We start from the raw sequence: 27,765 nt of genomic DNA on the forward strand, positions 1-27,765 counted from the left end.
GGCCATTCTTTGTTGATACAACTACCTGTGGCAGACTGCGGCCATTTGCTTTTCATCGATCAGAGTTAACTGTTCCAGATGGGTTTTGACCCACTCACTGTCTTCAATTTCAGCTTCAACAATGATCCGAAGAGAAGAGATTTCAACTTCTGCGGGTATCACGGCTTCAGTGCCGTAAACCAAAAGATATGGGGTTGCTCCGACTGATGTGCGCACAGTAGTAGGATATCCTAACAATGCCAACAGAAACATTTCATGCCAATGTCTGGAACTTTGAATCATCCTTCTCAAAATCTTTTTGATGTTTTTGTTTGCTGCTTCAACGACACCATTAGCTTTAGGCCGGTATGGGGTAGAGTTTCGATGCGTTATCTTGAATTGTTTGCATATCTCCCTCATCAAATGACTATTCAAGTTTGCAGTATTATCCGTAATGATAGTCGCAGGGATACCAAAATGGCAGATGAGATTGGAATGCACGAAGTCTACCACAGCTTTCTTGGTGACAGATTTGAGGGTCATTGCTTCAACCCACTTTGTGAAGTAGTCGATAGCGACCAATATGAATCTATGCCCATTTGAAGCTTTTGGCTCGATCGGCCCAATGACGTCCATACCCCAGGCAACAAATGGCCAAGGTGCTGAGATGGAATGCAGTTCTGTAGGTGGTGCATGAATCAGATCACCATGCACCTGACACTGATGACATTTCTGGACAAAACTAAAATAATCTTTTTCCATAGTCATCCAATAATAGCCTGCTCGAAGGATCTTCTTTGCCAAAACATACCCGTTTATGTGGGGTCCGCACACTCCTGCATGCACTTCATACATGATTCTTCCGGCCTCTTCGGCGTCAATACATCTTAACAAGTTGAGATCTGGAGTCCTTTTGTATAAGACCTCACCACTCAAGAAGAAACTGTCTGTGAGCCGTCTAATGGTTCTCTTTTGGTTTCCACAGGCTTGCTCAAGATATTCTTTAGTTTTCAGAAATCTCTCGATATCATGATACCATGGCTGAACATTCGGTTCTGCTTCAACCGTGTTGCAGTAACCATGCCTTTCTCGGATTTGGATTTCCAATGGGTCAATGTGGGCATTGCCTGGGTATGGCAGCATCGAGGCCAAAGTAGCGAGCGCATTGGCTAACTCATTATGAAAACGAGGAATGTACCTGAACTCTACTGACTTGAATCGCCTGCTAAGATCTTCTACATGTTTCCTGTAGGGAATAAGTTTTACATCTCGAGTTTTCCATTCTCTTTGAGCTTGTCTGATAATCAGATCCGGATCTACCATGATTAACAGTTCTTCCACATCTTGGTCGATTGCCCCATTCATACCCATAATGCATGCTTTATACTCGGCAGTGTTGTTTGTGTAGAAAACCGAAGTCGGGATATGGCTGGATAATGCTGACCAGTGGGTGAGATCAAGATCGCCCCAATTCCAACGCCTTTTGCGTTCACAACTCCATCAAAGAACATTTTCTAAGCATGGGTGTCTTCCGATGTTATCTCAACTGAATTTACCTCTTCATCCGGGAAGTAGGTGCTCAAAGGCTGGTATTCATCGTCAACAGGGTTTTCAGCTAGGTGATCTGTTGAAGCCTGGGCTTTCATTATCTTGCGGGTGACGTAGACTATGTCAAATTCAGTGAGCAGGATCTGCCATTTTGCTAACTTCCATGTGGGCATTGGCTTCTGGAATATGTACTTTAAAGGATCCAACTTGGTGATGAGGTAAGTGGTATAGGCCAACAGGTAATGCCTAAGCTTCTGAGCGACCCAAGTTAGGGCGCAACAAGTCCTTTCCAACAGGGTATATTTGGCTGCATAGCTTGTGAACTTTTTGCTCAGATAGTAGATCGCCTGCTCTCTTTTCCCGGTCACATCATATTGTCTGAGGACACATCCAAAAGAATTCTCCAAGACTGTCAAATACAGAAACAAAGGCCTCCCAGGTTTATGTGGGACCAGGGCTGGCGGGTTCGACAGATATTCTTTGATTTTGTCAAAGGCTTCTTGGCACTCGTCTGTCCATTTAATTGCTGCATCTTTCTTTAATAGCTTAAATATGGGCTCACATATGGAAGTCAACTGAGCAATGAACCGGCTAATGTAGTTTAACCTTCCCAGTAGGCTCATAACCTCTTTCTTGGTTCTTGGAGGAGGCAAATCTCGAATAGACTTTATCTTTGTTGGGTCTAACTCGATGTTCCTCCGATTAACTATGAATCCCAAGAGTTTGCCAGATGGAACCCCAAATGCACATTTGGCTAGATTTAGCTTCAAATCATATTTACATAGCCGCTCAAAGAATTTTCTCAAGTCTCAAACATGGTCGTCCTGGGTCCTGGACTTGATGATCACATCGTCTACATACACCTCAATTTCTTGGTGCATCATTTCATAAAAAATGGCAATCATGGCCCTCATATAGGTTGCCCCGGTGTTCTTCAGACTAAAAGGCATGACCCTGTAATAGTAGGTGCCCCAGGGTATGGTGAAAACTATCTTTTCCGCATCCTCTTAATCCATCAACACCTGGTGATATCCTACATAACAATCCATGAAGGACTGTATCTCATGTTTGATGCAGTTATCAACAAGGATGTGGATGTTCAGCAAAGGGAAATTATCCTTGGGACTTGCTTTGTTCAGATCTCTGTAGTCCACACACACTCAAGCTTGCTTTGTTCAGATCTCTGTAGTCCACACACACTCGAGTTTTCCCGTCTTTCTTTGGCACTGGAACTACATTGGCTAACCATGTGGTGTACTGAACCACTCGGATCACTCACGTTTTCAACTATTTTGTGACCTCTTCGTTAATCTTGTCAATAATATCAGTTTTGAACTCTCTTTGCTTTTGCTGGACAGGGGGATAGTCGGGGTAGGTTGGCAACTTGTGAACCACCAAATCAACACTTAGTCCTGGCATGTCATCGTATGACCAAGCAAACATATCTTTGAATTCAAACAAAAGTTGGATCAATGCATCCCGGGTTTTTTCATCTGTGTGAATGCTTATCTTGGTTTCTTTGACTTCTTCAGAACTACCCAAATTAACCAGCTCGATATCATTTAAGTTGGGCTTAGGTTTATTCTCAAATTGTTCCAATTCTCGATTTATTTCCCTAAAAGCCTCTTATTCATCATATTCTTGTTCTTGGTTCATTATTTCGCAATTAGACAGCGTGTTTGGATATGGGCATGAAGTCCGCAAGCATGTCATGTTATTTAAAGCCGCGTTATTAGAACTGAAAGAAAAAATAACAAAAAAACAGAAAGAATAAAGAGAGATGAACGATCAAATATTGATTTCATGTCATTGAATTTTTGAAGATAAAAGGGTTTACATTGGAAATTAAAGACAAGAAACTAAAGAAAACATCCGAGTTACACCCTGAAATAACTCGTGATGCAGAAAAAGTGGCAGGACTGGACTACCAGGATTCCCGCCTGATTGGGAACGGAGTAGCCTTCCAATTTTGCAATTTGGCATTGGGCCCCACATACAGCACCTCAGCGGTGCTCGAGCCTTCTCCCAGTTGGACCATGTGGGTTTCATACAGCATCTTCCTCATAGCCCCACAGATTTCCTCAATTTCCTCGCCTGTGAAGGCCTCATCTTCCTCATTGTACTTGGGCCTGACAAAGGTTCTATAAAGATGCGGAATCGGCTGAGGCAAGACCCAACCGTTGTTCTTTCATTTATCTGCCCATCTTTCATCAGTTGGCGTGGGTTGGAAACCTACCCCAAAGAACTTCTTGCTAGCATCCAGAGTGATAGGTTCAGTGATTCCTTGCAATGACGTCCCGAGCCCCTTCCCGGATTTGTAACCATGCCTGATCATTTCCTTGGCAACCATAATTGATGCATTTAAAAGAAAGGGTTGAGGACAAGGGTTTCCTTCTTCACATTGGTCTATGACCACAACCTCAAAAGCTTGATAGACTATATGTTCACTTCCTTCCCTAGCCTCGATACATGGGACTGACGGGTCCCGATAAATCTACTGCTCATCTTCTCCGTGAACTACAATCTCTTGATCTTCATGTTCGAATTTCAACATCTGGTGGAGAGTAGAAAGTACAGCCCCTGCTGCGTGAATCCAAGGTCTTCCCAAGAGGAGATTATAGGAAGTATCCATATCCAAGACCTGAAAAGTCACCTCGAAATTCACCGGACCAATAGTCAGAACCAGATCAATCTCACCAATGGTATCTCTTTTGATATCGTCAAAGGCACGCACACAGACGCTGTTAGGCTTGATTCTCTCAGTACCGATCTCCATCCGTTGCAGGGTTGAGAGAGGGAAAATATCTACTTTGGAACCACCGTCCAGCATGACCCTTTTCACATAATATTCCTCGCATTTAACTGTCAGATGAAGGGCTTTGTTGTGGGCGGCCCCTGTCGAGGGCAGATCATTCTTGCTGAAAGAAATTTGATTGATTGCAAAAAATATTTCTGCCATCCTCTCCAACTGTTCCACAGTGGTTTCAATGGGTACATATTCTTCATTGAGAGTTCTGATCAATACTTTTTGATGTTCAGTTGAATTCATTAGCAGAGACAACAAAGAGACCTAAGCAGGAGACTTCCGGAGTTGGTTAATTATCTCGTAGTTCGCCATTTTCATTTTTCGGAAGAACTCTTCTGCTTCTTCAGCACTCACTGGCTTCTTAAGTGGGAAACGCTTCTTCGTGGCATTATTCACTTCCTCCAGATTGATGTATTTCTCAGTCGTGTTATTTTCCTTAACTTCTCTCGAGATCTCTTTCCCCCTGTAGGTTACTACCGCCTTGTTGTAATTCCATGGAACGGCAGTGTGATCTATCATGGGCCTCTGCGGTGCACGACCAATAACCACAGGTTCATTCAGCCTTGGTGAAATTATTGGCCCCCACACCACGTAGGTCCCTTTAGGCACATACATTTTAGACCTCTTGTTTAGCTCAAACCTTCTTCGAGGGCTCAATGACATTTGTTCTTTCTTGTGGCCCCGGGGAACATAGAGAACGACATCTTTTGAGGGCGCTGCCATAGCTTTGGTTTCCTCTATAATTTTTGTATTCTGAGGGGTGGTTTTACTCTTCTTCTCCCCATTGTCTTATTTTATGGCAGCCTTTGGCTTCTTTTCCGCATCGTCTATGGCAATGTTGGCTTTTAGAGCTGGTTCAAAAATTCTTTATCTTCACAGATCATTCCAATAACCGGCCCGTTGTTGTGAGCCGGTAATGGATTATTGTTTACATTAGGAACGCCTTCGTCCTTTAGCACTATTCGCTTCTGTTCTATGAGATTTTCCACAGCCCTTTTCAGGGTCCAACAATCATCTATATCATGCCCTTCCGCCCCCTGAATGGTAAGCATATCAAGTACCAGCTCTGTAAGCGGGCGATGTTGGGTTCTGCCTGGTTTGGGGTACAGGCTACAATAAACCCATCTGGACAAGTTTGGGGAAAAGGCTGGAATATGACTCGCCAATGGGTGTGAAGTTTGCCATCTTAGGTGGTTCCCGAACACGGGCATTGTAGGGGAAGTTGTTCTGTGGAGGTCTGGATTATACTGAGCTTGGTGAGGAGGTTGATTTCTTAGAAATAGAGCTTGGTTTTGATTGAATTGTTGTTGTGGCCTAACGTAGGGTTGGGTATTCATCACTGCGTATGGCTGAGGAACCATAACATAGGCCACATCCAGATGGGGATAGTAATGTTGTGGGGTTCTTTCAGGGAAATAAGGTCTGGGTGGACGGGATTTTCTTTCTCTTGAAGTTGCCATTGCCGCTTCTTACTTCTTCTTTTGGTTTTCTACACCTTCAGACCCGCCTTGAATTGCATGGGAGGTAACCTTTATAGTAAACTGACTCAAGATGCGCCCTGTTTTTAGATAGTTCTCAACCATTTCACCAATTTTGATGGCCTCGGCAAATGTCTTCCCCATCGCAGACATCATATTCTGATAATAATCAGCCTCTTGGGCTTGAAGAAAAACACTAACCATCTCTGTTTCGTCCATTGGAGGTTTGACTCTAGCCGCCTGTTCGCACCATTTGACAACGTACTCTCGGAAGCTTTCTGAGGACTTCTTCTTGAGGTTCGACAATGAATTCCTGTCAGGGGCAATGTCGATGTTGTATTGAAACTACCTAACAAAATCCTGAGCCAGGTCGTCCCAAATATGCCACCGAGATATATCCTGATCCATGTACCATTCAGAAGCAATGTCAACCAGGCTCTCTCCAAAATATGCCATAAGAAGCTCCTCTTTTCTGCCTGCTCCCCGCAATTGATTGCAGTACCTTTTGAGGTGGGCTATGGATCCCCATGCCCATCATACTTTTCAAACTTTGGGGTTTTGAAACCCAAGGGTAAATGTACGTGTGGGCACATACACAGGTCAACATAGGATACGTGCTTTTGCCCACTCAAACCCTGTATATTTTTTAGACTCTACTCCATGCTCCTCATCTTTCTGGTAATCTCCTCTTGTTCAGGGTTTTTTGTGGTTTTCTCCTGCCCTGCAGTAAACTCGTACCGGGGTGGCTGAGGGTAAGCATTGGTAGTAAACTGGGTAGGTTCCAATGGGAAAGATGGTGCTTGAAATGTAAAGGAAGATGGATTGAATCTAGGCCTGGGTAGAGTGGGTTGTGTCGCAGTCGAACAGGGTGGCGCAGTGAATATGTTTGAGGCCGCACCTGACATTGACACCTGGGGGCGATCCTCAGAAGGTGTTCCAGCAAAGTGGGCTGAGATGGTAGGATATTCCAGTGGGGTGTTTGGATAACTTATGGGGGTGTTGGAAGTCCCACTTGCCCTGGGAAATAGCTCAGGGAACCCAGGTATCGCACTTGGTAGTTCTCTGCCGTTGGCCCAGGCGTCCCACATTTCCATCATGCGAAGACGCAGAGTTCTATTTTCCTCAGCAGTTGCTGACTCAGAAGTTGGGATGGCCAAGATCGGGCTATCCTCCGGAATAGGGATTGTTGGCAGGTGACTTTCCGAAGACATTTCAACACTTCCTTTTGACCTTGTGAAGTATGGATGTGAAGCCAGATTACCACAAAACCAACCACCTTAATATAAAACCTATACTTAACAGTAGACAACAAACTGTTCAGTTTGAAGCAATTAACACATAGGTAATCGCACGTTGGGGTGTGATGCACCTATACAGTTAAATGTGTTTCTACATGTTTCGCAACGGTTGCATGTTTCATTCCAGCTTTGCTTATTTCCCAAATTTTCTTTTCTTTCCACTTTGGCTCTTTGATGCCTCTCCTCTCATTCCCATTTTTTCTTTGCCTCTTTTTTTCTTTATTTTTGGTTTTTCTTTCGGTTTTTTCCTTCCACATCTCTCTTTTATTTGAGTTATTTACAAAAATTATGACCGGATCCGATGAGGATTGCCTACGTATCACAACGTTGCGTGAATCACATCATCACGTAGTTCAAGAAATAAGTACGAAAAATAAAGAAACAAGTTTTAGGAATATTCAATTTTTATTAATAAAACTCCTAAATTTTTCTATTACAAAAGACTCCAACATACTCATTTCTTGGAATTTTAGAAACTACAAATAGACTCAAAAGAAAATTTTAAACATAAAACTGAAATACAGACTCGATAAATGAAAAATCAAGAGTATATAAGTGCTTCGACTCCTGGGGCCTGTGGGACATCATTCGGTCTTACCACGGGCCTATGTGCAAGATCCCCTTGAAGACGCTCCAGATCACTCATTATTTGGTGGACAAATGTCATTACTGCGGCAAAGAAAGTGGTTCGAGTCATATCCTCACATTCGTGGCATTTCATGACGATGTAGTCGGCAATTGCTCTAACCCTCTCCCGGATAATACCCTTTTCTTGAAGCAAACGCCCGATTTGCTGATTCTGAGCTTCTAACCCTTGGGTGTCATGATGGTTTTGACTCTCCAACTGTTGTATATCTTCCTCCATCTGGGACATCAAGGCATAGCAATGTTCCCTTTCGGCTTTACAGTTCCTAGATTGTTTGGCCGCCTCATTTTCAAGGGTAGTTAACTTTCTCTTCAAATCGGTGACTGTCCCCTCATATTTTCTCTTCAACTACCACACAAAATCCTCCCGTCCTTATGCATTCTTTGCCAGTTATGCTCGGACTCTTGCTAGACTAGCCTCAGATTTTTCTATGTCATCTTGACACTCAATTACTTTCTTTCGAAGACCACTTATAAGCCTTTCATCTGCTCGGTTTCTTTCCTAGTTTTTAGCAGCTATTCTCACTTTCTGGATCTGAGCTTTAAGGGCTTCGTTTTCCTGAGCCAGATTCTTTTTTCCCCTTCATCTCCAGCAGCTTGGACACTATTATCAAACTTGAGGTTCCTGATTTGTCCCTCCAATTTACTTATCTTGGCCCTATAGTTTGCTTCTTTCGTCAACCAGTCCTATTGCTCCCGCGAGTCGTCAGTGAATTGCTGGACGTGAGTCTTTTAGCAGGCCTTTCAGGCTCTCGAGGGATTTGAAACCTTTTACTGAACCAATTCATGTAATTAAGGTCTACCTCACCTTTAGCTAGATCCCACACCAGAGTCTTAGGTTCTAGAAAGCTGCACTCATTCCAAACTTGACGAACTCTTCCTTCTGAGAATACAGCCTTTGGGCCCAATTCGACGACTTGTCGGCTCAGATCTTCGTCATGGGGAATAGTTTGAAACCTGCCCAGTTAGCGCAAAACCCTGTGAGGAGCATATGGCTAAATGCTCCGGAGACCCATTAGGAGAAGATAGCACACCTAGGCTGACATGTATATGACTTCGGTGACAGGGAGCCATCCGAAAGTCCAGTCAATTTTGTCCGAAGTTAAAGAACTCAAGTGTGCAAACCAAGCCTCTATACCTTCTGGAAATTCAACACTCACCACTCGGTTCTCGTACTCTTCGATGCAATTCAGACCAGTCATGACGTAGTTCATATATCCCACATGGTGACAAAGATGCTCTTGTATCCAAAGTTGTAGTAGCAAGTTACAACCCTGGAAGAATCTTCCCCCTTCTCGGCATATGGTTAATGTTCGGTAAATCTCAGCTAAGATCATTGGAACAAGGGTGCCATTAGCTTTCTTAATCATGACATCAACCATTCCCATGAGACCCAATTCTATGTTGCCGTCTTTTCTCGGACAGATTATGACACCCAAGAATGCTACTATAAAGGCCAAATCCCCCCGTGCCTCCCATTTATCTTTGTTTCCTGCTTGGCTTAGATCAGTATCCGGTCACTCAAAACAGTGGGGATTGCCATAACGCTGGTACAAGAATTGGAAAGTGCAAAACCCTTCAGATAAATTCCCATCCTGAACCTCCCGACTAATACTCAACATATCTAAAACTTGTGAGGAGATACTGTTCTTGGTGACACCGGGTAACGACTTCTAAGATTTCCGCTAAGGCCGGCATAACCTACAATTTCCTCTAGTGTGGGGGTGAGCTCAAAATCAGAAAAGTGAAACACATTGTGAGTCGGGTCCCAGAAAGGTATCAAGGCTTCAATCACGTCCAATCTCGGCTTGATTTTCAGAAGTCCCACGAGACCACCCAAAACTTTTACCACAGTCCCTCTGCTGACTTTTCCTAAGTCGTTCCACCACATATGGAGCTGTAAGGGAATTTCCTCAAGAGCTGCGAAGGGTTCATTTTCATTTGTGCTCATCTTGCACATTTATTAGGGTGATTCGGTTAAAAAGATCATGACTTATTTTGACCCAAGAAAAAGTTATCGATTTCTCTTTTTTTTCAAAAATTTTCATTTCAATAATAAAACTCGGCTTTGCAAATACGGCCCTTTATCACTTCGGGAAAGAAGATTTTAGGGTTAAGTTTGCTAACCGGCAAAAATTTTGAAAAGGGGATCATAGGTGGCTGTTCTTGCAAAAGCAGCCTTCCGGTGCCCTTTTGGAGACATTCAACTATTTTAGACAAGAATGACATCACCTTACTTATTTATGACAAAACAATAAAAAAAATTTGTTCTTTTTGGTTTATTTTTGCAAAAATGAAGTTGGACCCGATCGGGGTTGCCTACGTATCTCACATCCGGTGAGAATCAAACTGGCGTAGTTCGGGCAGATTTGACATAATAAAAACAATACTATATATATATATATATATATATATATATATATATATATATATATATATATATATATATATATATAAAATTCTTCTCTTTTTTTTTAAAAAACATTTCGGCAGAGTTTCGGTACCTTTTGAACATCGGGTTTTTTCAAAAACAGGTAATTATCTCTCTAGCCCTCAAATTGATTTTCCTTTTTCCAACTTTTCTCCTATTATTCAAAAGCCGGTCAACATGCAAATTCGAAGCAAATAAATGCACAAGTAGCAAGTAGAATGCATCAGGATGGTCTTTTCATTTCGGGTACACTTGTCCTAGACAGACCCAACCCCTGTGTTGAGTCTCCAAAGTCAAATACACGTGATGCAAACAAACGCTCCTACTAGGGATCCAGCATGAGGCTTTGTTATACTAGGTTTAAAACCTGGGTGTATTGTATAGACCTAGCTTACCCGAGCGGACAGCTCGAATCGGGGGGGGGGAGGGGAGGCAGCGTACCGGAAATACAGAAGCTTCACCGGCTTTGCAACTTGTCCGAACCTCGTTCTAAAATTGGATATGACTCTAACAGAAAAGAAGTCACACGACGTGCACACTTCCTAGATGATTTAGAAGACTCAGAGAGTTTCGTAACAATTTATATACAGTCCAAACAATATCAAAGCAGTAAAAAGTGGCAATTAGCACATTAGGCTCAACATGTAAAAATCAGATAAAACAAACCAACTATAACAGTTATTCTAAGCTCGAATTCTTAAACCCTGAACTGAAGTTGGGTTTGGATTCCCAGCAGAGTCGCCAGAGCTGACACACCTCCTTTTTACACCCCCCGAGAGGTATATAAGGGAGTTTTTCCGATTTAAGTGACATTATTCGAAATGAGATTATTTTATTTAATTTCTCAGAGTCGCCACTTGGAATATTTTAATTGGTGTCCCAAGTCACCGTTTATTTTTAAATCCCAAATCGAAAAAATTCGGCTTTCCTTTTGAAGTCTGCGAACCAGAAATTCTAAGTAAGGAGTTCTATTAACCGGGGAGAAGGTGTTAGTTATTCCCGGGTTTCGTGGTTCTAGCATAGTCGCTTAAACTATTACAATTGGCCTATTATTTGATTTTAACACATGTTTTAGCCTATGGTATATTTTAACTTATTAACCGCTTTTAATTATTTTTAGGAAGATTCAATATTATTTAAAACACGCCTTGAACCACGCCACATGAAATGCACCCACAGTCCATGACACATTTTATTTAACGTTGAGAATTGGAGTTGGGTCACATGAAATGCACACCCGAATTTAGTAATTAAAAGAAAATCAATTTAAATAGCGCGCCTAAAGCAACTACGTACTTTCAAATTTAAAACAAACTTAGCGAGGGCCATGAAAAATTCAATTGATGGCACGCCCCGATTTTTAAAGAGTTTGTATTAATTACCCGAGGGCTATGTGTTATCTAATTTTGCACTATGGCACACCTCGAGTCTAATTTTAAAGGATGTTCGAACTAAACTTTTGAGGGCCATAAATTATATATTACTTAATATGACACGCCTCAAATCTAATTATTCAAATGATTTCTTATTTTTTAATCATGAGGGCCATAAACTATTGGTGTTGTATAATATGGCACACCTCACTTAAGCAAAGAATTATAACAACGTGATTAAAGGTGTTCATTGCGTGACTACTAGTTACAAAGGAGCGTTAGACCTCTGGGTTGAACTCAACCCAAGAGCATGAACGGGCAAAGGACAGCCCAAGTGATGGAGTCCTTTCAACGACTGGGCCAACATTAGGCCCAACTCTTAGAACAAAATTTTATACCAAATCATTTAAACACATGCCAACTGAAGCTTCATGAAATCTGAAACTGAATTAACATCCTTTTAAAAAAAAATCGTGTCGTTAAAATCTTTTCCTTGCTGAACCAACCAAATTCTCCTAAGAGAATTAACACACGCTGAAAGCCATGAGGCCCCAGGTCGAGCCCATAATAGAGCCAAGCTCAGCAGTAGCAATTAAGTGAGCTGCTGGGTTTGAGAGGCAAGCCCAAGCAGCACATGGTAATGCAATTCCCATTTCGCAAGCGACCTTAAATTCAGTCCCAAAGTAAATCTCCATTCATGACAAAGAAATGAAAAATAATAATATGGCAACACTTAAAACTTTGAAGAGACCATTTGAAACCCACTGACTAACAATGATGCACAATAATTATAACGTGGACAATATGCTTTGAATGCTATAAAATCAAATCACATGTCTAAAGAAACTCAGTTTTAGAATTCAATGAAGGCAGAATTGTACAACATCCTTATTTAAACCAATCCCCAAACAAACTTATAAACAACTATCATGAACTTTAAACCTTAACCCAAACCTTTCAATACAAGTAATGAACGAAATCTTATGAAATCGATATGCTCATTATTTTAAAATCCAACAGTCACCAGTATTCAACAGAATCAAACAGAAGAACGAATACAAACATCTTATACTACATTTGCAACATAAGAAAAGCTAATAGAATTCCCATAAAATTAAACTAGTTCAACACATGAATGAAAGGGAGAAACAGGAGAACAAGAGTTCAGTAACACGAATTGTTTTCATCATGTGTCCATATTTATATTGCACATCACAATTCACAGGTTAACCAAGGTTCAGAAAGATACCTGGAATGCAAGAGAAAAAAGACAAAGGGAATGAAGAGTTAGCAGCAGCAGAAGCAAATCAACAAACCCAGCAAAACCAAGCTTTTAAACCAGCAACAAACCAAGTTTTAAGCCAATTTTAGACCCATAAATGAACCAGAAATTATTTGCAGATTTTAGATACTAGAACAAAATAGGTCACTGGACCAGTTCTTCACCAGGAATTGCAAAAGATTTCAGTACTTGAAAACTCGGCCGTTTTTCTAAAATTTTCAGCGTTTTTAGTCTCTAAAATCTAACTTGATTAGGAAGTAAGATTCTTTTATAGAGAGCAACTAGGGCAGCAGAAATGAGTCAAATTATTTGCCAATTACCCTTTTCAAATTTTCATTCTTGCTAGTTAGTCCTTAATTTAAAAATTTGTTTTCTAAAACAGTCCCAAAGAAATTTTCTAAATCAGTTACTGCAGATTCTCCTACTTAAAATTCCCAAACTAACCTTGTAACCCCTGTTAATTACCCTTAAGACCTCATGGGTCAAATTGACCCAACCAAACAAAATAGACCTAGGCTTGCAAAGACCCGGACCAATCCCTCATTTTTGGGCTTTTGTTGACAGAACCCAAATTCAAATCAAACTCAAAAATCATGAAATTAATGGGCTAAACAGAATTGCCCAAGAACCAGAACGCCTTAAAAATGAAACAAAAAACAAAAAAAAAAAAGGAGCTACTTAAAACTAAACATAAGAAACAAGACAAACACAACTAAACTTGCTCTTAATCTAATCATGCAACAAGACATTGATTAAACGAAAAGAAAAAAAGAAAAGGGGAGAAAGAAAGAGATGAAGATGAGAAGAAGCATAAAAGAACGGAAAAAATAAAAGGACGAGGGTACCTAACATAAGATACAAAAGAACATGGCTTGGAGGACCTCGAATTTCCTGATTTTGAGCCGAAATTGATATTAATCGTGGGTTCTTGTTAAGAACCAACGAGAAACAGCAATTACAGCCCTAACCAGTCATCGAATGCTTGAAAAATTTAAGAGATTTTTGTTTTTCGCTTTTCTGCCTTTTTTAGATCTGAAATTGGCTTCGTTTGGTGTTGATTTGAAGGAATATGGTGATTGCTGGGGGGTCAAGGGTGAGTGAGGGTTGTGTGGTGTTTATTTGGGGTTGATTGAAGGTGGTGCCGCCGGCTGGATATGGTGGAGAATTCATGGGGGCGCTAGGGTTTATGGAGAAGATGAGAGACATGAGTAGATGAGTACTAGGTTAATGAGGGGGTTCAGACACTTTTAAAGGGGGATGGGGAAATAATTTGGGGCCGTTGGATATGATGGAATGGAGGGCTAGGATCGATTTTAAGTGGGGAACTCCAAACGGTGTTGTTTGGTTAATAAGAAAGGCGGACCGGGTTGGGGACTCGGGTTTGGGCCAGGTTGAACGAGTTTCAGGGGAAAATTCGTTTGGGCCTGGGGGAAAATTAATTAAAATGGCCCAAACCAGACTTCTTTACTTTTTTTCCTTTTCTTTTCAACTAGTATTAGTACCCGCGCGGATGTGCGGTCTCTAATCATGTCAAATATTTAAGTTATTTGGATTATATGTAAATAATCTTAAAATTTACACTTTCTCAGTAAATATAGATAATCATTGAATATTAACTACATGAAAAAAATTAACCATTTCTTCTATTTTTCTTTTTTGATATCATTCTTGTCGGTGTCATTGGATCCTAAAAATAGTCAGGAAGCAAAATAATAACTCATATTTATGGCAAAACAATCAAATGTTGAGACAATGGACTCTTTGGATAAGACTTAACTCTTTTACTACTATTTGAACTCTTATTTGATGTGTTGATATCTCTTAAAAAATATTTTTTTCTTAAAATTTCAGTTTCTAAAACATTATTTTTCAATAATAATTACTTTTATAATAATGTAATTGAAAATATTATTCTTAATTCAAAACTCATTTTAGTTGACTATCTAAAAATATAAAAAATTCTCTAGCTAGTGAATTTCTTTTACTCCATTTTTGATATTTGATATTAACCATGTTAAATATTTGAGTTATTTGAATTATACGTAAATAACCTTAACATTTAAACCTTCTAAATAATTATAGATAATCGTTAGATATTAATTGAGAAACACTAGAAAAGACTAACATTTTCTCAATTCTCGTAGTGATAATTTTATTTTTGCACTATTCTCATAGGTGTCATTGGAACCTAAAAATAGTCACAAAGTGAAATAATAACTCATATTTATGGCAAAGCACAAAGGTTGACACGATATAAACGATTCTTTGATTACGACGTGACTCTTATACTACGACTTGAACTCTTATTTGGTATGATTATATCTTTCAAAAAATATTTCTATTTTGAAGTTTCAATTTCTAAAACTTTATATATATTATAATAATGATTATCTTTATAATAATGCAAGTGAAGATATTATCCTTAATAGAAAATTCACTTTAATCGGCTATCTAAAACTTCAAATGATTCTTTGGGCGGATTTATTTCAGTATGACTCCACTTTAAGTTTATCGATATCTCTAGCCCCAAAATTTGAATTTTTAATACCCTATATATAAAAAAATGTTATTCTTTGAATCATTAAATGTTAAATTAGTTGATTATTATTATTATAAAACATTGCATATATTGTCTTAAAATTGTCAAGTAGTTTATTTTTCGACACCATACTTGGTTTAACCTCCACGCAAACTACTCAAATTGCATTCCAATTCAAATTCGAATATCATATCAGTTTGTTAGTAATAGTGATTTTATAAAAACGACACATAATGTAAATTAAAAAAAGTATTCTAAGATATCCTTATCTTATAATCTATGTATTTGAGTTGAAAAAAAATATTTGAAATCGATGAGAATATCTTTCAAAATTTTTATACTCAACAAAGATGAAATATAAGAAGAAATTTGTTATCATCTTTTATTTCTCGTTTTTAGATTTTTCTAAGATTTTTCCAATATATATTTTCTTTTATCTTATTTTTGATGTCATTATTTCTTTTGTTACAAAAAATTAATTTATTTCATTATAAAAGAATGATTTTTAATAAAAATTGTCTACATATGAACTTTAATTATATTTTTAGTCTTTGGTTAAAATTATTTCATATTTTTCTTTTGGCTTTATCTAATCAACCTAAATAGGTGCTGACCCGACTACTTATATTAAAAAATTGAATGATGTGTAATTTATATATAATCCATATAAATATGTGTATAATCGTGTGTTGTTGGTATATCATCTATTTATATTAGTTATAAAAAGTAAACAATAAATATGACCGGATATTATGTAAATATTCCTTAAGATTTCGGTTTTTTGAGTTTATCCATTATATAACTTCTATTATAATAATTTTAAAACTCTCTACTAATGTTCAAAAATATCTTATCTTTTTATTATCTTTGAATTAAAAAAAATAAGAGTTTTTTTAAAATAATTTATTTATTCTTTAAAAAAAATATTTCATGTCATACCAATTTTTTCTTTATATATATTCTTTGTTACTCTTAAAAGTCGCTATAGAAACTATCAATTAGAAACTAATTTATCTCTTGTTGAGTTTGAATGTATATATATATATATATATATATATATATATATATATATATATATATATATATATATATATATATATATATATATATATATATATATATATATATATATATATATATATATATATATATATATATATATATATATATATATATATATATATATATATATATATATATATATATATATATATATATATATATATATAACCATAATGTCAATTATATATGGTAACTTTCTTGCTTTAATATATATATAGATTTCAAAATTTCTTTTCTGTTTTCCAAATTAAAATTAAAACCTAAATTAACCTACCAAATTATATTAATTACTCAACATAGTAACTACAATAATTAATTAAATACTAAATTTAAAGGAAAAAATTATAAAATTCAAAATTAAAGAGTTAAAATGCAAAATGAGCTATTTTTTGTGATTTTCATATTTCATAAAACAACTAATTTACTAATTAATCTAAAAAATGTAAAATTAAATCCTAAATGCAAATGCAATGTATGTTTTTGTATTTTTCATGAATTAAATAAAATTAAACATGCATAGCAAAATGCAAATAATTAGAAGAATTCTACAATAATTCCTAAAATAACAAACAATTAAAAGAAAAATCTAATTCTTTGGAATTCTGTAGGAGTATTCATGTTGGGCAAAAATCACGTGCTTACACCTGCCACCGAGCTCAGAAATGCCTGAATCTGCACACAAGGTGCAGGGAGTAATGTGAGTACGCCAACTCAGTAAGTAATAAAAGTAAATGAAGACTGAGCAGTAAGAAATCACGTAGACCACGTCATAGCACCACAATGGTTACAATATGTTCCCAAAACAGGATACCATTCAAATCATTTCTTTAAATTTCCAACTTTAGTAAAATCCTTTAGAAAATATCTTTCTAACCTTTTCAATAAAGGTTTAATGAAATATATATAGTGAAAGTGATGAAAATCATAATCGGCCCCTCGGGCAAGACATAGTTCGTATACAGCCCCTCGGCTAACAGAAATTCATAACTGTTTCATGACTTAAAAAAAATCTCAGTGGAAGTAACAAATCCAAATAAGTGACTAAAATCCGAACACCTCGTAAAATCTTCAATTTAAAAAAAAGTTGTTTAAAACATTTGTTTAACATTTTCAATGGAGGCTCGGTCTAAAGATGAGTGAAAGCAGTAATTTAATCAACATATTCAATATAAACTTACTTTAAGGAGGAGTGAAACCAGTAAGTTCATAAACATGCCCCTCAGGCAAAGCATCACTCATATACATGTATATATAACCCCTCGGGCAAGCCTCTCAGTCACTCATTACTCAGCTCTTATCAATCAGCGCTCACACTCAGCACTCACGCTCAATATGTACCATATAATAATTGTTGCGGTGCTCAGCTCGATCCATATATCGCTGCGGCGTGCAGCCCAATCCATATATATAGTCGACTGTGCTCCCTGGGGGTGTGAAGACTCCGGAGTGGCTCCTACAGCCCAAATGCTATATCGCTGCGGCATGCAGCCCGATCTATATATCGCTGCGGCGTGCAGTCCGATTCATAAAAATATAATCCTCACAACCAGGCCCTCGACCTCTCTCAGTCATCAACCTCACAATCAGACCCTCGGTCTATCTCAATAGTTAAAAAGCCTCATAAGAGTCCAAAATAGTTGGCACGAGGCCCAAATATGATATTTTGCCCAAAACATAGCAATAATTTTCGAAACACAATGATATTAAATAGTTTTCAATCAAATACGCGACTTAACAGTCATACGGGACGGACCAAGTCACAATCCTCAACAGTTCACGACTCCACGCTCGTCATCTAGCGTGTGCGTCACCTCAAAGTAGCACAACAATGTGAAATTCGGGGTTTCATACCCTCAGGATAGCATTTACAATCATTACTTACCTCAAATCGGATGAAATACTATTCCGCAATTCCCTTGCCTCTCGCCTTGGCCTCAACTCGCGTCCAATCTATACAAAATTATAATCATAACATTAGAATATGCTAAGGGAACAAAACCCACTCGAAAATATCCAATTTATACCAAAAATTCCGAACTTGGCCAAACCCGGCTCCCCCAGGCCCACGTCTCTGAATAAGATAACAATTACACCAATAGAATCTTTACGCTCCCACGAGTTCGTACATACCAAGAACATCAAAATCGGACCTCAAATCCCCAATTTACACTCTCTAGTTTCAAGCCCTAATTCTTCAATTTTAGGCTTTAATTACCACAAATTTCACGTTTAAACAAGTAAGAATCAACATAGGATCGAGTATTGAGTTCAAAAATCTTACCTGCAAGTGTTCCCCTTTGAGTCCCTCTTCAATCCTTCTCAAAAATCTCCAAAATCGCCCAAAAATAGTGAAAGATAGACCAAAAATCGCGAACATGGCTATTTAAACATTCTGCCCAGGCCAAAAATTCTTTCTTTGCGAACGCGGTCAAAGCCTCGCGTTCGCGAAGCACAAATAATTCACGGCTCAAATTTCCTCTTACGCGAACATTACCCTCGCGAACGTGATTCCTTACTCAACTTAGCCTACGCGAACGCGTTTTTTCAGTAGCGAACGCGATGCTTTAGGGCCAGGTGCCCAAGTCTGCTTCACCCTTCTATGCGAACGCGAACCATGCCACGCGTTCGCGACGCACAATCAGACTCAACCTTTCCAAACACGGGACCTACATCGCGAACGCGAAGGGTAACTGGCCTGCCTCACTCAACATCTCCTCGTGAATGCGAAGAGCAAAACTTTGCAACACTGAACTGAAGAAATCTGCAACTTTTAAGACAAGAATTTGATCCGTTTAACCACCCAAAACTCACCCGAGGCCCTCAGGACCTCAACCAAATATGCCAACATATCTCATATCTTCATTCAAACTTGTTCCAACCTTCGGAACGCTCAAAACAACATCAAAACATGAAGATCACATCGGATTCAAGCCTAAGAATTTCAAAAACTTCCGAATTCCGAATTCGATCAAAGAGTCTATCAAACCTCGTCCGAATGACCCGGAATTTTACACACATCACAAATGACACAGCGGACCTACTCCAACTTCCGTAATTCCATTCTGACCCCTATATCAAAATCTCACCTGCCAATCGGAAAACGCCAAAATTCTAATTTCGCCAATTCAAGCCTAAACCTTCCACGGACTTCCAAAATACATTCCGATCACGCTCCTAAGTCCCAAATAACCTAATGGAGCTAACCAAATCGTAAAATTTCTAATCCTAGATCATATATTAACAAGTCAAAACTTAGTCAAACCTTTCGAATTTTAAGTTTCAAACGGAGAACTTTTTTTTCAAATTTATTCCGATTACCCTGGAAACCAAAACCGACGATTTACATAAGTCATAATACATCACACGGGCTAGTCATGCCCGAGAACTGGCGAGTGAAGTGCAAAAGCTCAAAACGACAGGTCGGGTCGTTACATAGTCCATGCTTGAATGATAGAGAATCTTGATTTCTTTGTTTTATCCCTTGTGATCCTGCACCAAACGTGATATATTATTTTTCATCTTTGAAACTCATATTTAACAATATATATCCGCTGACTGTTTTAATTTAAGTATTTAGTAATAAACAATTAATTGGATTAATTCTTAAAAAATGATGAGGTTAATATAAATGAACCTCGAAAGAAAGCCTCAAACATATTTAACTCTTATAAGTAAAGGTAATGTGTTGTACTCCAACAAATTGATCATAGTATAATTTGACTTAAATCAAACTTGAGTTATGTTTTCCATTTGATTTTCAAGCTTTCTCGATTGATTAGCAATATTTTATACAATTTCTTTTATCTGACCCTGGTCCTTGTTACTGTCCGAGCTGAGAAAGATTCGAATTTCTCAGAGAGTAATTTTCCAAAGCGACAACTGCGAAACAAGCAGGACTAGGACAAAAAAACTACATTTATCCTGCTTCCTAGACTTAGAGAATGCTTATGATAAAGTGACGAGGGAGGTTCTATGGCGATGTTTAGAGGCAAGACGCATACATTAGGGCTATTACGGATATGTATGATGGAGCCAAGACTCGAGTGAGGACTGTGGGAGGGGACTCAGAACACTTCCCAGTTATGATGGGGTTGCACCAAGGGTCATCCCTTAGCCCTTTCCTATTTGCCCTGGCAATCGACGCACTGACGCTCCACATTCAGGGGGAAGTGTCGTAGTGAATGTTATTGGCCAATGACATAATGCTGATTGACGAGACGTGCAACGGTGTTAACGAGATGTTAGAGGTTTGGAGGTAGACCCTGGAGTCTAAAGGTTTTAAGTTGAGCATGACCAAAACAGAGTACTTGGAGTGCAAGTTCAGTGATGCGACTCCGGTGGTGGACGAAGACGTAAGGCTATATTCAAAAGTCATCCCTAAGAGAGAGAGTTTCAAGTATCTTGGTTCTGTTATTCAAGTGAATAGGAAGATCGACGAGGGTGTCACACATTGTATTTGGGCGGGATGGATAAAATGGAGGCTTGCTTCAGGTGTCTTGTGTGATAAGAATGTGCCATCAAGACTTAAAAGAAGTTCTATAGAGCAATGGTTAAACCGACTGCGTTGTATGGGGAGGAGTGCTAGCCAGTCAAGAATTCTCATGCCTAGAAGACGATGGTGGCGGAGATGAGGATGCTGAGATGGATGTGTGGGCATACCAGGCTAGACAGAATTAGAAATGAAGTTATCCGGGACAAGGTAGGCGTGGACAGTGGCGAAGCCAGAAATTTTCTTTAGGGTGTTCAACTTGAAAGAGGTAAAAAAAATCTCTGACAAAGATTGTTCAATATATGGTATATACCTCAAAAACCTAATATTTTACATATATATACAGTGTAATTTTCCAATGACGGGTAGTCAATCCTTACCATAGTATAGCTTTGCCCATGGTCGTGGCCTCTATGGAGGACAAGATGCGGGAGGCAAGACTAAGATGGTTCAGACATGTGAAGAGGAGAGGTACAGATGCTCCAGTGAGGAGGCGTAAGAGGTTTTGGAGGGCCAACAGAGGGGTAGGGGCAGGCCGGATGAGTATTGAGAAGAGGTGATTAGGAAAGATATGGCATTACTCCAGCTTACTGAGCACATGACCATGGATAGAAAATTGTGAAGGTTGAGAATTAGGGTAGAGGATTAGGTAGTCGAGCTTTGACTTTGTTTTGTTACACTAGCTTTAGTACACCACTTAGTGTCTTTATGTATTTTTGCCTTTCTTGACTTCTGTTGTTACTTGTGGTTGCCTTCGCTTCGGTTTTAATTGTACTAGCTCGTGTTAGTTGTGTGTTTTTGCCTGATTTTCCCATTGGTTTGTTTGTCATTAGCCTTTTCAAAGGTAGGAGTAAGCTTTGCGTATACACTACTCTCCCTATACTTCACTTGTAAGAATACACTGAATTTGTTGTTGCTGTAGTATTCTGCTTCCAAGGAGGCTAGACCAAGCAGCAGAGAGTCAATTTGGCAGTTGCCTGCTAAAAATCCATTAATGGCACTCTTGTTTATAAATTTTTTTTGGTCATAAGGCACTCTTGTTTATAAATGCTGAAGCTGATGCAATTATTTAAGCAGTTGTGGCAGTTGAGGATACTCTTTTCACCATTAATGCTCTTTATATATTTTACTACTTCCAAATAGAGCATACATTAGTGCAAGCAGACCCAAAAAAATCTTTGCTCCAACACACAAGTAGGCCATACAACATTTTATTTTTTATATCCTGAGACATGTTGTAGTTTCAAGAAGTTAGACTATTCTTTTACACTATATTTGGGATATTTAAAGTTGGCACTTACTTTGTGTGGACATATTTATATTTTGAAAATTCTTGTAACTCACTTTCTGTTTTTGTTATTTAAGCTGAAATCACAATAAATTTGTTAGCAGCCGATGCCATGAGGTTGCATCAAACCCAACTTACATGCATCGGATGCTTACACCAAATTAATGAATATAAGTCAAGTGCTTTACACATATGCATTTATTACTTACCTGTGGTTAGGCGATATGTATTTTTACTTTAGTTTTTAACTATTAAAATTAATATGTTTAGTTTAGTGTAAATATCGGGTGTGAAAAAATATAATTTGATGCTCAATTCATCCCATTTATTATTTATATGAGACACTTTTCATCTTTTGAATGTCTCAAAAAGCTTGATATTGTTTCATTTTTGTAATTTGTACTTTTTAAGAATTTAAATTCATTAATCTATTCTGACTTTAAAAGTTTCATGTGATATGTTCTCCATCAAACTAACTTTCTGACACTTACTTTAACATTTATAGATTTTCCCCGTCACTAGTACTCTAAATAAGTTACAGCAATTAACATATTAAAATGTTGAACTCAATCAAATACCATTACGTTAAGAGACAAAATATTGGAAGGTAGAAAAGTGTGTATTTGTACTTGCATGACACACTGGAAAGGAACATTGAGCATATAAAGTATCTATATTTAAGGTTCTTGAAACAACTATTGGAAATATGAAAATGGAAACATAGTTTTCACAGCATATAATAAGACCTCTACATAAAAAAAAGTATGTTACAAGATTTCATGGGAACTCAATTCAAGGCTATTCTTTTTCTCTTGTTCTTTTACTCAGTATTAGCTAAGCAGAACCAACTGAGTTCCAACTTGGAATATCAAGATTTGCTGAATCTCAGGTCATCTTTAGGCATCAGAGCTAGAGATTGGCCAAGAAAATCAGACCCCTGCTCCAATTGGACTGGAATTGTGTGCAACAATGGCAAAGTTACAAGTATAAAGTTAACTGGAGTAAGAAGAAGTCACAAAGGAAGTTTGTTTCCACAGTTTGCTGTTGATTCTTTGGCCAATTTTACTCAGTTAACATCCTTTAACTCATCAGGTTTCATTCTCCTAGGGCCAATTCCAGATTGGTTTGGTCAAAGATTAAGTCAGCTCAAAGAACTTGATCTTAGTTCAAGCTCAATTCTTGGTTCACTTCCACCATCACTTGGAAGTATGATTAAACTTACTTCTCTATCTTTGTCTAGTAATTCAATTACAGGTACTATTCCTACAGAATTTGGGAAGTTAAGTTCTTTAAAGGTTCTTAATCTTTCTGGTAATTCACTCACAGGTTCAATTCCAAGTTCTTATTCAGATATTGGGAATCTCACTGTTCTTGATTTGTCTTCAAATTTGTTGTCTGGTCCAATCCCTATTGAATTTGGTTCATTTCATGACCTTAAATTCCTCAATTTATCCAATAATAGTCTGAGTTCTTATATTCCTGCTCAGCTAGCAAATCTTTCTCAATTAGTAGAACTTGATCTTGGCTATAATTACTTGTCAGGGTCATTGCCAGAAGATTTCTCAAGATTGAGAAATTTAAGAAAATTGTTAATTGAAAACAATGAACTAGAAGGTGAATTGCCTAGTACCTTGTTTTCAAATCTTTCTCTAATGGAGTATATAGTTCTCAGTTGGAATCGATTCGCAGGCGAAATTCCTGATGTTTTGTGGTCATTGTCCCACTTGAGGATTCTTGATATTTCAGGGAACAACTTCACTGGTGTAGTTTCAAATTTTACCAATTTTAGTGTCAGTAGTGCTTCATATAACCTTTCAAATAATCTCTTCTTCGGAAATGAGGCGTTTGATATTCGGAATTTTCAATCAATTGATCTGTCCAACAACTATTTTCAAGGTCTAGCACCCAATAATTCTGGCATTCAAGTTATGAGTAATTGCTTTACAGGGTCTTTGAATCAGAGGAGTTCAGAAGATTGTCGTAAATTTTATGCTGATAGGGGTCTAGTTTTTGTCAATGGCAGCACCAACGGCACAAGCCAAACTCCAGCGCAAAGATCTTCAAAGAGCGGGCATACGCGCCTTCTTATAATGGTTGGAGTTTTTGGTGGGCTTGGGGTTCTTATGCTTTTGGCATTAGCCATTCTATTGTTTTTGAAGATATGCTACACAGGAAATTCAAATGAAAGAGGCACTTCGAACGTTAGTCCTGTCGTGGAAGGAGATAATCATGCACCTGTAAAGTTCTCTAGTGATATATCTGGTTCGGTCGAATCATTTACTTATGAACAGATTCTCCAAGCCACAAGCAACCTGAATGAAACAAACCTTATCAAGCACGGTCACACTGGAGACATTTTCCGGGGAATATTGGAAGGCGGTGTCCCCATAGTTATCAAGAAAGTTAGTTTACTTCAGTCTGAAAAAGAATCATACAAGTTGGAGTTGGATTTGTTAAACTGGATAACACACCATAGGTTTGTCCCTTTATTGGGCCACTGCTTAGAGCATGAGAGTGAGAAATTCTTGGTCTACAAATATATGCGCAATGGAGATTTGTTTAGTTTGTTGTCCAGGGATACAGATTTAGGAGACGAAAATCGACAGTCTCTGGATTGGATAACGAGATTAAAAATTGCAATAGGAACTGCAGAAGGTTTAGCTTATTTACACCATGAGTGTAATCCTCCCCTTGTTCATAGGTATTTGTTTCTTTCACTTTTTCGCATTCTTGTTTTTCTCCTTATATATGCTATTTTTGTCTGTAACAGAACCATTATTAAGTTCAAGTTATTGTAAAGTTCTACACCAATCTAATTCTATTCTGTATTTTCTGGTTGAAGAGATGTTCAAGCTAGCAGTATCCTTCTCGACGATAAATTTGAAGTAAGGCTGGGAAGTTTGAGCGAAGTGTGTACACAGGAAGGTGATAATCACAATTTGATCACAAAGTTCTTCCACATGCCAAAGTAAGTTGTTTCTAAATATATATTAAGGTTGTGTCATCTTTCCTGCTATTTCTACTTTTAGCATTTCCTTTTAGAAACTACGAATGCTTTTATGTAATTTGTACATGTTCCATTGAGTCGTTCTTTAACTTACTCTTCAAGGTTTGGAAGGCATTCTCAATACTATCTTGTCAGTCAAACCGTTTTGATTAACCTTCGTAATATAGGCGTGCAAGTTGGAATATACTGAGGAAAACAAGTTCTAATACTACTCCTAATAAATGTTCAGTAATTCTAATTCTTGACTTGTTAGATACGTACTAGCCTTAAATTTTACTTAATGCATTTGACAAAAGTTAGTTTATATATTTAGATTCCACAGACTCTGAATACTTCTTCTTCATATTGCTTTTTGTTCAATGTTCTAAGACATTTCTTCTTGACAATATACAGGAATGCTGAGGGAGACCCTACTGGTATGTAGCTAGTATTCTTTTCATAAAAACACATAGTTGGACTTTAGAGTTATCGTTCCAATTTTTCATGCTGGCCTTATACATGAACAGGATCTTCATTTACAAGTTGCACTTATGATGTATACTGTTTCGGGAAGGTCTTACTCGAGCTTGTAACTGGTAAGGTTGGCATAAGCCAGTCAGATGATGCCTCAACCAAGGAGTGGTTGAACAAATTTCTTCCTTTCATTACTATACGGGAGAAAGAATTAGTGGCCAACATCGTCGATCCATCTCTAATTCTAGATGAGGACTTACTGGAAGAGATGTGGGCTGTAGCAATAGTAGCCAAAGCATGTCTTCATCCGAGGCCTTCCAAACGTCCTGAAATGAGACGTGTCCTAAAAGCACTAGAGAACCCTTTCAAGGTTGTTAGGGAAGGAAGTTTCAACTCTACAAGGCTACGAACAACTTCATTGAGGCGATCGTGGAGTGTTGCTTTTCTTGGTAATTGGCACCATAGCTCACAAGATAGTATAAATGCCAGTGGCCAAACAAGCAAAGAGGGTATCAACCTAAGACAGTCAGGACGAGTAGGATCTCATTCTCATAGCAGCGGGAATGAACGTTCATCATCGTGTAAGAGATCATCCAGTGAGATTTTCCCCGAACCTCAGGAAACGCTAGATATAGAAAGACAGGACATGAACTAGCCATCCTGTGAGTTTAAAGGTATCCTCATCATTTGCAGTTTACCTATGCCAAATGCATTTCTGCAGGTAATGGTTTTGTAAGTATCAGGGCTTTTGATTTTTGAGTGGCCGTTCTAATGATCGCCACGGATACATGGGCCCACGTGCTACACACAAGAATGAATTGTCATATGGTTGGTAAGCTCTTTCCTTCTCCGTGCAGCCTATCAAATTGGATCAGTATTTTTGAATATGTCGTTACACCATGTACATGTATTCTGTCTTTCTTCTTTTCTTTTTTTTTTTGATGTGCTACAAATGCTCTCGTCTTTGTAAACTTTCAAAAGTTTATCCTGTCAGACGCGTTGATGACAAAAAAGTTGATATTAAAGGATGTTCAGTCCTTTGTATTCCCCTCTTTACTCTGTAAACTATGTTCCTTGGTTGTGTGCAAAATACAGATGTGATGGATAACAAGCATACAACTGTGTCAAGGATCTCCACTATATAATCCAGATTTACAGTTTCAAGATATCATATTTTGAGATTGCATGAAAGAAAGAAAAAAAAAAGTGATACAATTGAACTATAAATCCCTTGGTGGACTAAATAAGTTCAAGAAACTCAATACAACATGTATCAATGATTCGGTATCAAACCCTTTATATATGTGGGAAAAAAGTACATTAGGAGAGTTAGATATATATGGGGGGGGGGTGCAGGGGGAAGTACATTAGAAGAGTTAGATTTTCGACATAAAACTCACAACGTCTAAATTCTAGATCCGCCATTATTCAGAGAAAGAGGAGAGGATCATGCAACATATATTCTTCACCAGGCCTGTTGGGTTTACCAGGCGAATACATGCTCAAGTTTGTCACTTGACTGGTAGAATTCAGATGTGAGCATATAACTCCATCAAAATGACAAAAGCAAATAAAAAAGGTCATATTTTCATTTTTGAAAAAATTGCTGAACCAAAAAGCGCAATACGAGATTATTGGAAATATCATAATCACATTAAAGGAACACGTCATTGCTCCGTAATGAAAAGTTCTCCACAATTGTGAACTGCAATTTACGAAAGTGAACAACAAAAATAAGTAGCGATGAAAAAAACAAGATAGGGGTAGCTTTCAAGTTGCACGTAAAAACAATATATATAAATTAATAGCAGCAATTATAAAACAAAAGGGGATGTAGCTCAAATGGTAGAGCGCTCGCTTTGCATGCGAGAGGCACGGGGTTCGATCCCCCGCATCTCCAATTGTTTTAAATTTTGACGGCTAGAATCTAATTGTGAGCGCAAGCTGATTGATCTCATAAGGTAACTTGTAAAACTAATTCTGAATATTCTCATTTTTATCCATGTAACACCTGTGAAAGATTTTATTTTCTTTAGTTGCAGAATATAAGAGGGAATACAACATTATTTTTCTGTTCATGGTTGCAT

The 27,765-nt window shown here is 38.1% G+C and overlaps 2 protein-coding genes and 1 non-coding gene across 3 annotated transcripts; 2 read left to right on the top strand and 1 right to left on the bottom strand.

Annotated features, from left to right (window-relative positions):
- Positions 1-4,021: 4,021 nt before the first annotated feature.
- LOC142174464 (uncharacterized) lies at positions 4,022-4,576 on the bottom strand. The gene has a single exon (XM_075240263.1). It carries the CDS (start codon positions 4,574-4,576, stop codon positions 4,022-4,024), a length of 555 nt encoding a protein of 184 aa, XP_075096364.1.
- An 18,295-nt stretch (positions 4,577-22,871) lies between these two features.
- LOC107795581 (putative LRR receptor-like serine/threonine-protein kinase At2g16250) lies at positions 22,872-26,792 on the top strand. The gene is made up of 4 exons (XM_016618247.2): positions 22,872-24,919; positions 25,061-25,186; positions 25,619-25,641; positions 25,732-26,792. Exons 1-4 carry the CDS (start codon positions 22,983-22,985, stop codon positions 26,331-26,333), a joined length of 2,688 nt encoding a protein of 895 aa, XP_016473733.2. The 5' UTR covers positions 22,872-22,982; the 3' UTR covers positions 26,334-26,792.
- A 713-nt stretch (positions 26,793-27,505) lies between these two features.
- TRNAA-UGC (transfer RNA alanine (anticodon UGC)) lies at positions 27,506-27,578 on the top strand. Its single transcript has one exon. It is a non-coding gene; the product is annotated as a tRNA-Ala (tRNA).
- Positions 27,579-27,765: the final 187 nt, after the last annotated feature.

This window comes from Nicotiana tabacum, chromosome 20 (genome assembly GCF_000715075.1).
Source record: "Nicotiana tabacum cultivar K326 chromosome 20, ASM71507v2, whole genome shotgun sequence".
In the NCBI taxonomy this organism is placed as follows: Eukaryota; Viridiplantae; Streptophyta; class Magnoliopsida; order Solanales; family Solanaceae; genus Nicotiana; species Nicotiana tabacum.

What these genes read in the sequence shown, in the direction of transcription:
- LOC142174464 (XM_075240263.1), bottom strand. Translation starts at nt 4,576, where the DNA reads ATGAATTCAACTGAACATCAAAAAGTATTGATCAGAACTCTCAATGAA.
- LOC107795581 (XM_016618247.2), top strand. Translation starts at nt 22,983, where the DNA reads ATGTTACAAGATTTCATGGGAACTCAATTCAAGGCTATTCTTTTTCTC. An exon ending in AATCCTCCCCTTGTTCATAG is followed by an intron (nt 24,920 to 25,060) that starts GTATTTGTTTCT and finishes TTCTGGTTGAAG; the next exon opens with AGATGTTCAAGCTAGCAGTA. An exon ending in AAGTTCTTCCACATGCCAAA is followed by an intron (nt 25,187 to 25,618) that starts GTAAGTTGTTTC and finishes GACAATATACAG; the next exon opens with GAATGCTGAGGGAGACCCTA.